General features: G+C 50.3%; 6 protein-coding genes across 6 annotated transcripts; 3 read left to right on the forward strand and 3 right to left on the reverse strand.

The window, feature by feature from the left end:
* Positions 1-2889: 2889 nt before the first annotated feature.
* Positions 2890-3314, reverse strand: PENARI_c026G01514 (ATP19 family protein; the record flags this gene model as incomplete). Its single annotated transcript, XM_022635895.1, has 3 exons — positions 2890-2941; positions 3029-3156; positions 3267-3314. The coding sequence occupies 3 exons, from the start codon at positions 3312-3314 to the stop codon at positions 2890-2892; spliced, it is 228 nt and encodes a 75-aa protein (XP_022484154.1).
* A 560-nt stretch (positions 3315-3874) lies between these two features.
* PENARI_c026G07935 (uncharacterized protein) lies at positions 3875-5069 on the forward strand (the record flags this gene model as incomplete). The annotated part of the gene is made up of 3 exons (XM_022635973.1): positions 3875-4017; positions 4151-4694; positions 4746-5069. The coding sequence occupies 3 exons, from the start codon at positions 3875-3877 to the stop codon at positions 5067-5069; spliced, it is 1011 nt and encodes a 336-aa protein (XP_022484201.1).
* Positions 5070-5790: 721 nt separating this feature from the next.
* PENARI_c026G06939 (uncharacterized protein) lies at positions 5791-6603 on the reverse strand (the record flags this gene model as incomplete). The annotated part of the gene is made up of 2 exons (XM_022635965.1): positions 5791-6221; positions 6264-6603. 2 exons carry the CDS (start codon positions 6601-6603, stop codon positions 5791-5793), a joined length of 771 nt encoding a protein of 256 aa, XP_022484247.1.
* A 137-nt stretch (positions 6604-6740) lies between these two features.
* On the forward strand, positions 6741-9186 carry PENARI_c026G03597 (uncharacterized protein; the record flags this gene model as incomplete). The annotated part of the gene is made up of 4 exons (XM_022635923.1): positions 6741-7021; positions 7069-7669; positions 7717-8178; positions 8362-9186. The coding sequence occupies 4 exons, from the start codon at positions 6741-6743 to the stop codon at positions 9184-9186; spliced, it is 2169 nt and encodes a 722-aa protein (XP_022484177.1).
* An 840-nt stretch (positions 9187-10026) lies between these two features.
* PENARI_c026G00509 (uncharacterized protein) lies at positions 10027-10990 on the forward strand (the record flags this gene model as incomplete). Its single annotated transcript, XM_022635883.1, has 4 exons — positions 10027-10186; positions 10234-10497; positions 10543-10664; positions 10886-10990. 4 exons carry the CDS (start codon positions 10027-10029, stop codon positions 10988-10990), a joined length of 651 nt encoding a protein of 216 aa, XP_022484218.1.
* Positions 10991-12153: 1163 nt separating this feature from the next.
* Positions 12154-14661, reverse strand: PENARI_c026G02594 (putative mucin family signaling protein Msb2; the record flags this gene model as incomplete). Its single annotated transcript, XM_022635907.1, has 1 exon — positions 12154-14661. The coding sequence occupies one exon, from the start codon at positions 14659-14661 to the stop codon at positions 12154-12156; it is 2508 nt and encodes an 835-aa protein (XP_022484169.1).
* Positions 14662-15747: the final 1086 nt, after the last annotated feature.

Raw genomic sequence — 15747 nt, forward strand, 5'->3', positions numbered from 1 at the left:
AGGAAGAAAAGAAGTGAGAGAGGAGAGGTTAGGATGTGGCTTTGTTTGGCAAGCAGTCCCTTGCCTGTTCTTATATAATTGCGTCAACTTGCCTTTCTTTACCCGCATAAGCGGTATACATGTAGTCCATAAACGTGTTTTATATGTTCTGCATCTTGCTTTCTTGCTCTTTCGCTGGTCAGATGCTATTGGCTATGCTAGATGGGTCTCCAACTATGTACTTGACGACCAAAATGCCATCTTCCTCAAATCCTCTACTGAGATCTCTGCTATTTGCGTGCAGGGGAATCTCGCATCGGGTACATTAGAACCAACTGTTGGCTCTAGCTGCAAATAATGCAGGGTTGAAATGTCAGCGCGACTCAAAAATTCCAACACACGGTGGAAGTTCAAAGCAACCTGGTCGACACCGTGACTGTCATCGGACAGACAGAAACGACCACCACGCGCGCCAAATTCCTGTGATCGGTCAGAATAGAACGATGAGGTTCGCAAGTGACTGACCTGGCAAATCTCTGCTTTGGGATACGGCTCACTCATCCCCTTCCGAAGAGCAGCGGAGTTAAGCTCTAACATCCCACCGTAGGAGGCAATGAAGTCCAAGTTCCGAAGGACCTTACTCCAGACACCGGGCCACGAGGTAAAACTGCGCTCCATATCATCGCTCTTCAGGCGAATCAAATCGAAATGACCCACAACAAGCGGCTGTAATTGCTGCAGCATATCTAGCTGAGCATCAAAATAGTCCTCGAATAGACGCTCGTCAGTACCACCGGCTAGATCTCGGGCCTGCTCATACATAGGCCGGTCGTAGTCGATAGGCACAGTGTGCATGTGATGAATTGAGCCGATAAAAAATTCAAAAGGAAAGCGAGAAAGCGAACGGTCAATAAGCTCTTTTGAGGCGGGACGAATCCAATCAATCTCGAACCCGATGATGATTTTGATCTGGGAGGCATATTTCTCGCGCAACCGAACTGCTTCTTCCCAGTAGGCTGCTTCATTTGTTTCGTGGCTGGCCTCTGTATCGCCGAATTCAACCTGGAAATTATCAGGCAAGAATTGAACCGAGGGTGAGCGTGATACATACTTCTTCAGGATAGAAATCTTCTTTGTGGCGGGGCATATGCTCAGTCAAGCAGAAGACTTGCATCTTCTTGCTGATGGCAGTTCGGACCACATCTTCCAAGGAATTTTGAGCATGACCGGGGCAGAATTGGCCCGAATGACTGTGATGTGAGAACGGCATATGCGAGAGAGTAGATGTACAAGGGGACTAATTCCAGAGGCCGGTGATAAGGATTCCCGCCCCGCCTCCACTCCGAATCCTGCTACTTGACATACACATTGCATTCAATGCTAACATGGGTAACCATATATTTAGCCCTGCAAGGATGCTATACAATCATGTCCGGTGCTGAAATGCTGAAATGATGCGCGGCTGTAACATTTTCTAAAGGTCACCTCGCGAGTTTGTATCAAGCCTGAGCAGTGATGGATCTAGCTTCAACTCGTGTTGATATGCAAGATATCGAAGCATCGAAGTCATTGTTCACTCCCAGCGAGAGTGAGTGACGCGTCGATAGTCGCACTCCAAAGCTATCACGGCGAGTATCAAGTGCTGGATGTATAGCCAGCAGAAGTATCATGTATTATAGCCACAGTGATGAGATAACCAGCAATGGATGAGCATTCAGCTTGCCGCCAAAACTGTAGCAACCACATACTCCCCATCATGGGAAATGGACAATTTGGCAACTCTTGCTTCACTTCCATCTTCCCTACTTCCCAAGTAGACAATCTCTGGCCTCCGACTCACGCCCTCTCCAAAATGCCCCCCATCTTCCTGAACCCGGATCATTACATCCTTCCACCCGAGTGAGGCCGCTCCTGCCGGCGCAGCTTTACGCGCAGCCTCCTTTGCAGCGAATCGTCCGGCGAGCCATCGCGTTATGTCCGACGGGACAGGAGGAGGTTGTTGGTGATAGGCGGAGCGCGCTTTAAGGCTATCACCGAAGCGCTTGTGGAAATCTTGCTGTTCTTGATCACAGAGGATGCGGCGGGTGAAGCGCGTAAGGTAGCCGCCAGGTCGCGTAAGGAGGCGGTTTATACGCGGGATGTGGACAATGTCTGTACCGATGTTGAGGGGAAACGGGAAAGGGAGAGGTTTCATGGTGATAGCTCAAGCGTTGAAGGGTGTGCGGAAATTGCTGCAGAGAGGTAGGTGCTTAGGAAAATGTTGCGGAACACAGTGAATACCGGTAGAGCTGAGCTGGCTACCTCAACCCGTGCAATGTCTTCTGAAGCTCGTTCGAGAACAAGGGGTAGACAGCCGGTTCTGCATGTCATATATCTTTCTGTTTTACGCCATCTACTCCATCTACGTTGCTTCCCGGCCTACTATCCGTGCAGGATTACTACTACTACTACAAGCGCCCCGAAGCTAGCTGGACAATACGCTGGAACTGCAGAGCCGCAAGTTCCTGACATAAACACCTTCAACGCGCAACAAGAAAGTGCAAGTGCCCAAATTACACAGTGCGGAATTTGGACGGAGCAACCACAATTCCCTTTCTCATCCTCCGCAATTGAACCCGCCTCGGTCGTGTGCGGAAGCAGATGCAAGGAACAAGTCTTAGGAGGAAAATTTTCTATGCAGCGTACACGCCTCCTATGTACAGATAAATCAACCTCATCCGCGAACTTCTCCAAATCGGTCCGTGCAGCTTCCCGAAAAATATCGTGGTCACAAAAACGTCGCGGAAGGGCGGATACATCGTTGCGCGCTATAAATGGCACAAGAACGGACGTGCAGTTCAGTTGAATTCAAGCTTTTGAGCTGCTTATCTTCGACCGCTCCATCAATTAAAACCGGGTTGAAGGAGTTGTCTAGTGTTGGTTGGGCTTCTTCTCGCCGCCATCAACCTCCTTCATGAAGTTCCTAGGAAGTATACAGTCAGTATTGAACTCGGTGGTTTGAGTAGAGAACAGAATCGCGTGGGGTTATCTTGAATGGCGTTGCACATACTGGATGAAGTTCTCCTCATCCTTGGAGGAAGCATTGATTGGGGGGCCCTGAGCGGTCTTGGGCTTCTCGCCACCGCTCATAGCAGCCCAGGAACCGGCGAAGATGCTGCCGAGGGTGGCCATGGCAAGCTGGTGAAGAAGAGGGACCCGGTCAGCTCTCATGTTTCACAAGTATCCGCACGAAGAGAAAGGGATGGCGGGTGCGCGGCGGTTCTCGCGGGTAGTTCGGTAAGACTTACGACGTGGGAGCCGACCTTCTTGCCAGCGATCTGGTAGTAGACAACCATTTTGTAGGTGTTGGATTGGGATGCAGCTAGAGGTTCAACTGGCGATGTGGACGGAATCCCTCAGGCTTGGACCAAGCGACGAGGTCGGCACGGAGACCGCCTTTCCTGATATGGTTAGAAGGATCAGCTGACCTCGGAACTTTGCGTGACTCAGTAATGACATAAGCATATCATGTGATGAGCACCCGGGTACGTCCGAATCGACATTCCCGGAGACGTCACTGGCGTATAAAGATCACGAGAGGCGTTGAAATGGGGAAGTATGTGTATACCGATCTCGTCATCGAATTGAGCTTTAGGTGGCACTCGGTTCATGCCGAATATTCTACCCCAGATCCCGGAGACTAACAACGGAACCTCGGGAAGTGAAAATTGCATACTTCGTATGTATAAGTTACCCCCCGGCTATGGCTGCGCCTTCGGCTATCCTAAGCGGTTAATATGAGGATTATTTTAAATACTATACCGCTTCTCCCCCCTTGCGCGTTCCTCATTCTTTCCGTACACTCTTTTGTTTCCCAAATACACGCTCCCTATATCATTTGAATCTACTTTCCAATATGGCTTGGGGCAGTCAGCAAGAGCCCCAGTCTCCTTCGCAGGAGTTGTTGGACAAGCCTGTAGTCCGTGAGAAGCTTCCCGCAAAACTGCAGCAGCTGGTTGATCGTGATGAAGACTTCTACGGCGATCTGTATTCCCAATAGTACGTCAGGGTTCAAGTTTGGGGGGAAGTTGTCGCGTGACCGAGGAGTGCTCAGGGTGTCCCACTTCCCGACTCACGTTCCAACTCCAATCAACGCAACGCGAATTCAAATACTAATGGGTACCTCTGACAGCTCCGTCAACTCTACGGACACACCATACCGATATGCTGCGTATGCCAATCGTATCCGCACCATTCTGGTCTCCGCCCACCGTTATGTCGCCTACACTTCAGACATCGGCGAGTCCTTCCGTCCTATCGCTCATCCATGGCTAGTACGATCGGCCTATGGTATCTCATGGACCTATCTATTAGGCGATGTCGGTCATGAAGGATACAAGGCATATTTGCGCAACCGGAGAGCCCTGACGCCCGCCGGCGAGGCCTACAAGGATGCTAGCGAGATCTCACAAGACCAGATCATCAAGGGCATGGCGACAGGCAACATGACAATTGGGAATCAAAATTCCGAATCCAAAGACGCGCCATCAAATTGGCCCACCCTGGAAATCCCACTTGCGGAAGATTATCGTATGGTTATGGCTAAGCGCGCGGTGTTCCAGAGCATCGCGAGTATGGGATTACCCGCCTTCACTATCCATAGTGTGGTCAGATACTCGGGGCGTATGGTGAAGAATGCCAAGGTGACATTTATTCGTACCTGGACACCTATTGGAGTATGTACCCTTTCTCCAGACCATAATGTATGCTAACCATGTTTCTCATAGCTTGGTCTCGCCGTTGTTCCGTTCCTCCCATACATCTTCGATCACCCTGTCGACGAAGCAGTCGAATGGGCCTTCCGTACTGGCCTCCGTGCCTACGGCGGCGAAGCTGCTGTTCGCCCACTGCCCGGTCGGAGTCTCCCACCGAGAGAGGAAGAAGAGAGCCGCGCAGTAGCGGCGGCAAATATTTCATGGGACGAGTATAAGGCTGAGCGGGAACGATCCCGTGAGCTTCGTCGCCAGACCGAGAAAAGCAGCAGTGGAATCGCGTCACTTACCAGCTGGTTCGGGCGGTCTGAAACAGACTCGGAGAAAAAGAAGGAGTAAGGTGATCGAACCTGCCTGAAGTTCATCTCTAGAGTATTCTCTTTTTCTCATGTCTCGCTTATGAGCACCTCTCCCCTTGTCACCTCTTGTACATACCACTATCACCTCTCTGATTTCCTACTTTCCTGATATCCACCGGTGTTACTAATGCATATATATATATCCATGCATATTTCTGATCAAAAATCATATTCATCTCAACTACTCCCACTGTCTCATAGGACGGCATCGAGTGGAGCTGTGCTGTGTGCCTTAACCAGATCATGCATCATTCGGTACCTCAAAACCTTCCACCCGGACTGACTTTTTCTGACACACGATCAAACGAGCCAGCCTCAAGCGATCATCCCTTCCAAGCACCTGAGGGCTCTGGTGAGGATTCTTCACGATCAACCCAGCGTAGTCGTGTTCGAACACCACATCTGCAGACCACTCATACATTGGGGACCGCTCTCGAAAGTAATATGGTCTGCCGTGCTTCATGACCACCTCATACAACCTGCGAAATTCTCGGGACTTTCCCGTCATGATCTCCCCATTTGATAGTACCACCACACTGGCGTGCCAAGGCATGTCACCAAACAGGTCCCCCTGGCGTAACAGTGGTATGGAGATCTTGTTTCCTCCCAAAGAAGGATGAATTGACAATCGAATATGTTTCCCCAGTGTGATGTGAATTACCGCCTCGTATGCCTGACCAATTAATCTAAATGTCAAATTTCTAGACGAAACACACCGTGAGCACCTCCAAACTTACAACAAGCCGGTTGATCATGGTCTTCGCCACCTTGGACACCTCTGTCGCGTACAGCGCTGGATCAGATGCCACAACAGGGTCCAATCCATTGGCCCATTTCAGATCCTCGGAGATGCGACTAAAGTAGCCCTCATAGGTTGCCATGGTATCGGGGTTTGTTTTCAGCTCCTGGTCTACATCGAATTTCGGATCACAGTATGGGGGCGACATCAGCCTGTCGCGGCAGACGGGAACGAGACGCAGGTAGTCAGCCTTGGAGACCTTCTCGCCATCACCAAGTCCCAGTAGATCCATCAACCGAATGAAATGGATTGAAGAAAAGCGTTTCTCATGGGCAATATTTCGCAGCTGAATGCCATAGTCGTAATATTCATTGGCAGGAACACCAACCAAATCTGCATCGTCAGTCACATTCAACACTCCAAGGCATCACATACCATTATACACAGGCCCGTCACAGATGAGGATCAGACGGGCACCGTAGGGATAGACTGTTGAGATCTCCTCACACAGGTGATTCAGGCTTGCCAGACCCAATTCGTCTCCTAAATCAGCCCCTTCGCCCAGTACTTTGTCCTGGTTGGGGGTTTTCCACGGAAATGCAGGCAAAACCATAGTAATTGGTTGGTTTGCTGCAATATCAACCTTCAACTTCTCCGGCACAGAGTCAAACACCTTCCCAATTTCTTGACCATCTTGGCCCTGATGCAAAGAAAACCGTTTCAGAATCTTGACGACCTTTTGAGGCACCTCATCTGGCGCGTATTCGAACTTCATGATGAAGAGGGTAAAGTGAAGAATGTGCCGATGGGTTACGAAGACATATGCAAGGACTCTGCTAGTCTACCTGAGCAGTCACATCACCTCCATATTCCCACCTCCCACATTTTTCCGTCCTTGCACTATCTCATAAGATGGCTCAGAATACATCCCAGAGGGGAGTCGAATATTCCAGTACTACCGCCGATTCCTCTTACACAAGATCCGCCACGACGTACACCACCTTCAACGAGTGCTCTCCGTTATTTGGTTACCCTGAGTGTGTTCCCGAGACTCAAGAAGTTCGCGAAGATGAAGGTGAAGATGAACGACTCAAGTGCGACAATAATAAAATACCCGATGGAGGGTTTGTGGCTTGGACACAGGTTCTGAGCGGACATCTGGTTGTGTTCAATGTATGGGGCTATATTACCTCGTAAGAGAACCTTGTTGAGACCGACCACAGCTGTTGATAAATGGTAGGTATGGATTCTTTCAGGAATACTACGTCAAAACCCTAGGTGCTAGCCCGGCCAATGCCTCCTGGATCGGAGCGATGCAGATGTTCCTCGTCCACTTCCTGGCAACTTTCTCAGGACGGTCGATGGACGCAGGATATCTGCGCCAATGTATAGCTCTTGGATGTCTCTTTCAAGTTACCGGTGCTCTTGCAACTTCATTTGGGACTCAGCTATGGCACTTCTGGCTGGCCCAAGGCATTCTCAGTGGAATTGGTCATGGCCTCGTCTTCAGTCCTATGATCTCACTATATGCAACCTACTTCTCCACCAAACGAGTGATGGCTGTGTCACTGGCTTCTTGTGGTGCAGCCACTGGAGGAATGGTTTTCCCCGTGGTTGCCTACAAGTGTTTCGATACCATTGGATTTGCTTGGACGGTTCGAATAATGGCGGCTATCATACTCGCTAACAGCGCCGTCATTGTCAAGTTCACCCGGTCAAGGATTATCCCGAGGAGTATGCCTCCCTGGGTGGATTTCAGTGCATTCCGCGAGCGGTCTTACCTCCTCTTCTCAATAGGATCATTCCTAATCTTTGAGGGGATCTATTTTGCATATATCTATGTAAGTCTGGTCTACCTTTGGAGACGTGAGGCTAACACTATGTATAGATCCGACAATATGCTCAGGTCCATACCGGTTTCACTCCGAGCGATTCACTTCTCATTTTGATCATCATGAACGGGGTTGGTGTTCCAGCCCGTATTGCAGCTGCATTTGTGGCGGACCGCTGGATAGGTGCAGTAATGACCTGCATTGCAGTCTCCATCCCTTGCGGGATTGCGATCCTCGCTTGGATTGCGGTTCACACCCACTATGGCATGTTCATTTGGGCCACGATATATGGACTACTAGTCAACTGTGTACAGAGCCAATTGCCAGCTGCAAACGCGTATTTTGGATCAAAAGACCCAGAAAAGTCCGGAAGGCGTGTCGGGATGATCACCACGATCAACAGCATTCCGCTGCTGACAGGCCCTTACATCGCAGGGAAGTTGATCGATCTGCGGGGAGGCGACTACTTGTACGCGCAACTATTCGGTGGCCTTTGCATTCTGACTGGAACATTGTTTGTAATGGGATCTCACCTGTCGGATGTCAAAACATGTACATAATGTTCATTGTCCAATGGCTATACCGAAGTTGTGTTAGTCGCTTATCACAAGCCACCGCCCATACCTTCACCTCTCTCATATCTCTCAAGCTGACATCTCCCCTGGAATGTGCGTCTCGCTCTCGCTTTTCTCCTTCCGCAGTTGCCCTTGACCAACCGAGTGCACAAAATGGCACATCGTGCCAGACCTCTTCATTACCACATTCCATTATTCCCTGGATTCCAGCTGCTGGATGTAGCAGGCCCGCTGGACATTCTCAACATCCGCACGCAGTACACAGACACCGCAGACATTTCCCTGACCGTATCAGCAGAGACCTTAGACCCAGTCTCGGTGAAACCGGTGCCGCCCCCTCACGCAAAGTGGCATTTTGATCTCCCCGAGTCTGACCTGCAGGCCTGTAACCAACACATGGTGCCACAGCGCACCTTTGCAGAAGTGGTCTCTGCCCTGAAGGAGAACGACGCCAATTGTGATATCAAGCCTATTGATGTGCTGATTGTCCCTGGAGGTCTGGGGACGCGACTAGACCGGATATACGGGAAGTCTGACAAGGTCTCCAACACACAGCAAGTTCGGGATTTCATCACCGCTGTTGCACCCTATATCCGTCACAGTGTCATTACTATTTGTACGGGAAGCCACGTCCTCGCACAAACTGGCCTACTAGACAATCGTCGGGCAACAACAAACTCCGCCCGCTTTGACGATGTTATTGAACAGACGCGCCAGGTGAACTGGCAGCGCGATAGACGATGGCTACGAGATATTGTACCAATGGATGTACCAACCGGGTCCTTGCAGCCAGGAACTGAGATCTGGACCTCTGCTGGGATTACTGCCGGTATCGATGTCATGTTGGAGTATATATCCGCCCATTATGGTGGCGTGGCGATTGGAATACAGACTGCTAAGCGAATGGAATATCGCTGGGAGCGAGAGCGGGCAGCTTCTTACTTTTTGTGAAAGGAAGCTATACTCGTCTCGCACACCAGTGAGTGGACGTCACTGAACATGTTAGTTTCGAATCTTCTATCTATACACTCAATGTGATGGTCATTGTTCGCATTGAAATATGCTTTGCAACTCTGCCCTGTCTAGCAAATATAAATAGCGAAGTCTGGATTTTGGCCCCTCCATTCCTGTTTCTGTAAGGGATAAGTTCCACCATGAAACGTGATGTTATGTAGCGTGACTAGTGATGACCACTGAAGCCATGTGGCCTACGTACTGTAGTAGACTAATCTAGACATAGAAGGGCAGTGGAGGCTACAAGTCTCATACATTGACATATTTCTATGATTCAATACGACAACGCGAGAGAGAAAGCGAGAAATGAAGGGAGAGCGCGAAGCACGTGTCTCAATCAGACGAGAATGTCCAAATGATGTAGTCTTCCAGTCCTATTTCGTTGGTAAACTCTTCTCGGCATGGACTTCATCCCGCAGTTCATATCAAGTTGATACCAACATGCTTGCTACGAAGATAGTCAGAGCACATACACATCTGGACCTCGTCTTTTCCGGTCGAGCAGCTCTTCTTCCCAATGCCCGTGTCTTTTTCCTTCCAAGACCGCACCCAGTACCTCGGAAACCAGAAGCTGCGCTCGCTCCAGCTGATACGCCGGTGATATGCCCCGTATCCGTACAATTAAAGGCAGAGGAGGTAATGGACATCGTGGAAGGATATGGCTATCCGGAACGAACAGCGACAGGAGAGTGGCTCGGCCGGTCATCTTTCATGCCACGCGTACAGACGCATATCACGAACAACAGAACAATTCCTCTGGTCCTACCTGCATTCCCAATGAAAAGCAACAACCGCACGGATAAGGTTTTAGGCGCATTGCCAGATCTTGGGGAAGAGCTTGGTTTGGCGAGGTTGGCAAATCTATGTCGGGATATCAAGGCTGTGTATCCGCCTGGTGCGGTTGTGGTCATTGCCACTGACGGAATTTGCTATAATGGTATGATGATGCCTCTCGTCTAAGAAGATGGCTAACCCGAGACTCAGATTTAACTGGGACCTCCGATGACGAAGTCTGGGAATATGGAAATCGACTACGGGAGATTGCCATTGAAAAGGGATACGGCTGTATCCAATTTAATCGGATCATGAATATACTTGGTCTCTATTGCCGCGAGAAGATCTCTAAATCAGAATATCTGAAGCTCTGTGATGTATCACGAGCAGATCTTCATCAGCGGTATGGAAGACTAGGATTTGATGTTGACGGGTTTTTGAAGAGTAATGAGGACTATCTTCGAACATATAATGGTAGGCACTTTCTTATAACACAATTATACAACTAACTTGCTACAGGATATGACAAGTTCATGAAGATCGACCTCAAATTTAGTCCGGTGACCGAAGACTGTCCCGGACCAAAACAATATAAGAAGAGGATTAAGATCATAGCAAAGGCTATGATTGTTCGTGGAGTGGTACGTTTTCTAAGCATCGGAAATGGCTCAATCACTCACACATAAACAGGAATATGCAGAGCTACTACGCCAGGTCTACCCAGATGCATTACGCCTCTCTATCCATCCCTCATCGGGACAGACAAAGCTATCGTGTCCCTTGATCCCACAGATAGATTCATTCTCCATGAGTCCCTGGCACTGCAGTGTTGCAGTAAAAACGGACGGTACATTCATTACAGCCCACAAATCCTCACACCGGCCGAGCTTTGACCTTGTGGAGCGGAATGGGCAGCCATATTTCTTCCGAGAAAGGTCGCCGCTGTTCAAATGGAATGCTGAAGTAGATTTTGAACACCGATATGGACAGAGCCTGGTGATTCGACAAAAGGCTCCGAATGGGCAACTCTCTGACTCGGACCTGGACAAGTTGGCATGTCTGGCTATTAAACATAAGCTTGTGAATTTCGTCTATATTTGATACCCTGTTTGAAGATGGAATCTTTCGGTCAACGTTAACTATCAATTTCGGTTATCCGCCTCAATGATTTGAACTTCCCTAGATACTTCTCTACGAGAATGAACATGACATTAATTGGAACTGAGCCATGTACTGTCATCGAGAATCACAGGGTAATATCAATAACTCGTGAAACATGCAGTCAATAGCTCCATCAATAGTTGAAAATGATAGATTCTCAACCTGCAAGGTCTGCAGCCACCAAATGATTAAAACAAACAAGCCTGCACTACTTAAAATATACAATGGAAGGGTCAAAAAAGACAAGGAGATTCACTCATCCCATTCAGTCTCATATCTAAGAAGACCACCATACACTCGACAATTCCATACATCTGTACAAAATCACAAAATAAACACAAGCAAAACACAATGTTACAACAGAGAGACGGGCAGGAATCGAGAGAGATAAAGAGAGAGCGGAAATGGGGGCGAAAGAGAGCAACCAAATGCTTCAGGAGAACCCAGCCACCCAAAACCAAAATTAATGTGCAAGTCCAAAGACAAAATGACCAATAAATCGTAAGAGCTTCCAAATAGAGACATGAGCCAAAGAGTGAGAGAAAATTTTCATCTCATATTCAATTGTCACCGTGCCTTTGAAAAGGGAAAAAAAGAAAAAAAGGTATTTGGTGAACATAAGGGGGAATAATTCAAGAAATGAAAAAAAGCGACACACGCAGCGACGACCAATCGTCGCTCGGAGTATCATGTGAAGAAGGAAAATGGCCGATCAAAAATTGCACAGAAAGAAGATATACGTGATATGTGACATGTAAATCTGACAGTGAAAAGGAAGTTTTGTGCAGTCTCTCGGGTCCCTGCCTCTATCGGAGAGGTGGCGAGCATAAGCGCATCGGAAGGAGCAGTTTCCCGGAAGGATATAATGTCTTCAAATGTCTGATGCCCTGTATGAGTTTGTCGTAGCAGGTCCAAAAGGGAGGGGTGTGATGGGAGAGGCGGTCTATACGCTGAATTGTCGAAACACGTCTAGTTCCATCCCAAAGAGTTTTCGGCCATGACAGGGGCACTGATCATCTGAGAGCGAGCAGTGCCACGGCTGTTCTGGCTGGGGGAAGTGCGGCCACCGGCAGCGAAAACGGAGCCGGCTGCGGAGCCACCCTGGCTCATCTGCTCGACAGTCGAGCTAGAGCGCTGGTGCAGCTGCTTTCTCTTGCGGTAACGACGAGCAACCCAGAACATACCAGCACCGTAAGCGGCGGCACCGGCTACGACGCCGACACCAATGCCAACGGAGCTAGCCTTGGTCTTGGAGCTGTTGGCGGAGCCGTCGCTGTTGTTGCTGCCGCCGTCGGTGCCGTCATTGTTGCCGTTGCCGGTGTTTCCAGTAGACGAGTCGCTACCACCGGTAGGGTAGTTGCCAGAAAATTCCAGAGGAATCGTGGGGTCAACCATGGTCATCAGCGACTGGATAGATTCACTAGCCTGGTTGTAGAGAGCAGAGTTAGGGTTGACCTTCAGGGCTCTCAGAGCCTCGACCTTATCGCGGGGGAAATAGAAGATGGCAAGGGTGGCGTTATAACCGGTAGCTTGCCAGTTGTAATAAGGTTCGAGCGCGAACATGACGGGATAGTCCTTGGCGGCGAGAGTGGGCAAAGCGTTTTCAATGGCCTGCGGGGTGTAGTTGAAGATCTGGGACGACGACAGAGGAGTTGTTGCCACGAAGGACCATGGCAGCTGGCCGTTGAAACCCAACTGGAGCAGAGTCGAGTCAGACGGAGCCTCGGTAACCTCGTTCGATGGTGTGATAGAACCAGGGAGGGAGGTTGCCTGGGGCTTCTCGGTCTGACCAGAAGCTGTGGTGTGGGTTGTGGCAACGGTAGGCATAATGAGAATGGTTGATGGCATCCAGTCGTTTTCGTTGGAGGTGGATGGCAGGGGAGTCTCGGTTGAGGTGGTCTGGGGCTCCACTGCGGTCTTGGTCGTGCTCGCCTCGCTCGTCTGGGGAAGAGGAGTGGAGGCAGGGTGAGAAGTGGGCGTCGGAACCTGGGGAGTCTCGTGAGAGCCACTACCAGGGACAGAGGCGGTAGCGGAACCGGAGCCAGACTCCGCACCCGGCGAGTGCGGAACGGGAACCGATCCAATGGAGTTGGTCGGGGTTGGGACACCACCACTGGTGGTGGTGCCACCGATTCCAGGAATGAGAGGAGACGACTTGGACGGCAAAAGACTGCCGGCGGGCATCGACACAGTCGGGATCAAGGCAGTGCTACCGGTTCCTGTGGGGGTGATACCAAGCAGAGAATCCACGCCGGACACAAGACCACCAAGAAGATCGCCAGAGGTAGGGGTGGCCGAGGCCGGAACCGAGGTAGTGGCAGAGGCTGGGACGTTGACTGGGATTGTAGGCAGGATGCTAGAGTCGGATGCAGTAGCAATGGTGCTGTTTCCAGAAGAAGAGTTGTCACCCAGTAACATACCAAGGAGGTCGGTTCCTGAGCTTGTGGTAGAGCTTTCCTTGGGGCTGATGGCACTGGCGGTCGCAGAAGCGAGGCTGCTGGTCGAGCCACCCAGGCCAAGATCGTCCCCAAGGGAAGACAGACCGGAGCCTACTACGCCGAGGAGACCCTCAGAAGCAGAAACAGGCGTGCTAGAGGCCTTGGCAGCCGACGAATCGGTGAGGGTGGCCGGGGTCGAGGTTACAGAAGCAGAAGCAGAGCTGCTAGTTGAACCACCCAGGCCAAGGTCGTCCCCAAGGGAAGACAGACCAGAGCCTACTACACCGAGGAGGCCGCCGTTGGACGAAGACCCAGCCGTGGTAGAGGCTGTCGTAGAGGGGGTGGTAGAGGCCTGGGCCGATGAACCGGCAGTGGAAGCCGGAGTTGCAGATGCGGAGCTGCTGGCTGACTCACCCAGGCCAAGGTCATCCCCGAGAGAAGACAGACCAGAGCCCACTACGCCGAGGAGGCCGCCGTTAGAGGAAGACGCAGCCGTGGTAGAGGCTGTGGTGGAGGCCTTGGCAACCGAGGAGTCGGTAGCAGGCTGTTGCTGGCTCGTGGTGTCAGCATCAGTGGAGGGAACCTCGGAGTTCTTCTGGACGCTGTTATCCGTGCTTGATCCATCGGTTTTCTTGGTGGTTGTGGTTGTAGTCGCAGTCGGCTCACCACCAATGGTCGTGGTACCGGTAATACGGTGGGTGATCTCAGGGTTCTTGGGATCGACGGAGATGGTCACAACGACAACTTCCTCTCCCTTCTGACTCTGAGCCGCGGCGGGGGTGGACGAGGGCTCCGGTGTAGGAGTGATCTCGGGCTGGGAGGAAGAGCCTTGGGTCACAAGGTTTTCGAACACGTTGTCGATGAGCGAACCTGCGTCGGGGTTGAAGTTACGGTTGTTGCGAATCGTTCGCTTCACCTCGCGAGGGAAGTACCAGCGCGGCCGTTCCACGTGCGCGTTGGCAGCATCCTGGGCAGCCACCACATCAAGGCCTCCAACAGCGATGAAAGCCACGAGAAGAGAAATGGCGTCGGGACGCATGTTGTATAAATATGCACGTGCTAACAGAGAGCGCGTCCACTGTCAGTGGAAGTGAATATTCAATGAATACCGTCAGTCAACACCTCGTGAAAGATCAGGGGGTGTGACAAAAGGTATATGGCCTAAAAATCTTGAATTTCCAACACGACCGAACCTCACGGTGATATGAGACGTGGGAATCGATGCCTAGGCAACCAGCTAAGACAAGTGTATAAAACGAATGGAAGGGGCGATATAATCGACCCGGGGGCGAAAAGCGAGTGTGGGCTTGAAGAAGCAGTAAGGAGCGAACAGACGACCTTAAGGTAGAACAGGGCGATCAAAGGGAAAAACGGGGAGCGACCGATGCAAGGGGAGCGGATTGGCTCCAGGTCTCGAAGCCAGAGCTAGGCAAACAAAAGGGGGGAAAGAAAGGAGTGAATAAGGTGAATGAAGTCGAGAGAAGAAGGATCTCATTAGGGGGGAGAGAATGGGGGGGAAGAGTAATTTACGGGAAATTGTGTATTGGCGCTTGGTGTCAGGTACAATTCTTATAAACACGCACCTTTATCTATAACATTACTCCCTATTAGTTACAATAGCTAGGCTCCCCTAAATTAAGCTAGTTAATTCAATTAGATTAGGTTAAACTGAAAATTATGTATGTCATGCCATATAGAGTATCTCTTGAGATCTGTATTCAACCTGCTCTAATCCATAGATGTCTAGTTACGCATACATAGAGAAGCCCCAGACTAGGTGGATCTGTACCTGAACGTGGCATTAAGTGCGTGGCTTTACTATTATCCCGCGTGTACAAGTATTACCTCCGGCTCACGTTACCACTTCCAACGTTAGTGGCTTAGGTCTTGGCCTCTTTTGGCATGATCAACAAGAATCGCTTCGCTAAGAATTGGCCCCCGTGTTATCATCGAGTTCTTCCTAGACTCAAAATTGGGACATGTTACTCTGTAAGCGTTCACGTTAACTTAGTTAAAGTGAAGTTGTGTAAGTTAACTCAAGTTACTACTCACGTTAAGTTAACTTACTCCGTATATGTACAATCTTCCAATTCCCATCCATTTCAGATAGGCAATGATTAAATGC

Source organism: Penicillium arizonense (assembly GCF_001773325.1).
Source record: "Penicillium arizonense strain CBS 141311 chromosome Unknown PENARI_contig026, whole genome shotgun sequence".
Lineage (NCBI taxonomy): Eukaryota > Fungi > Ascomycota > Eurotiomycetes > Eurotiales > Aspergillaceae > Penicillium > Penicillium arizonense.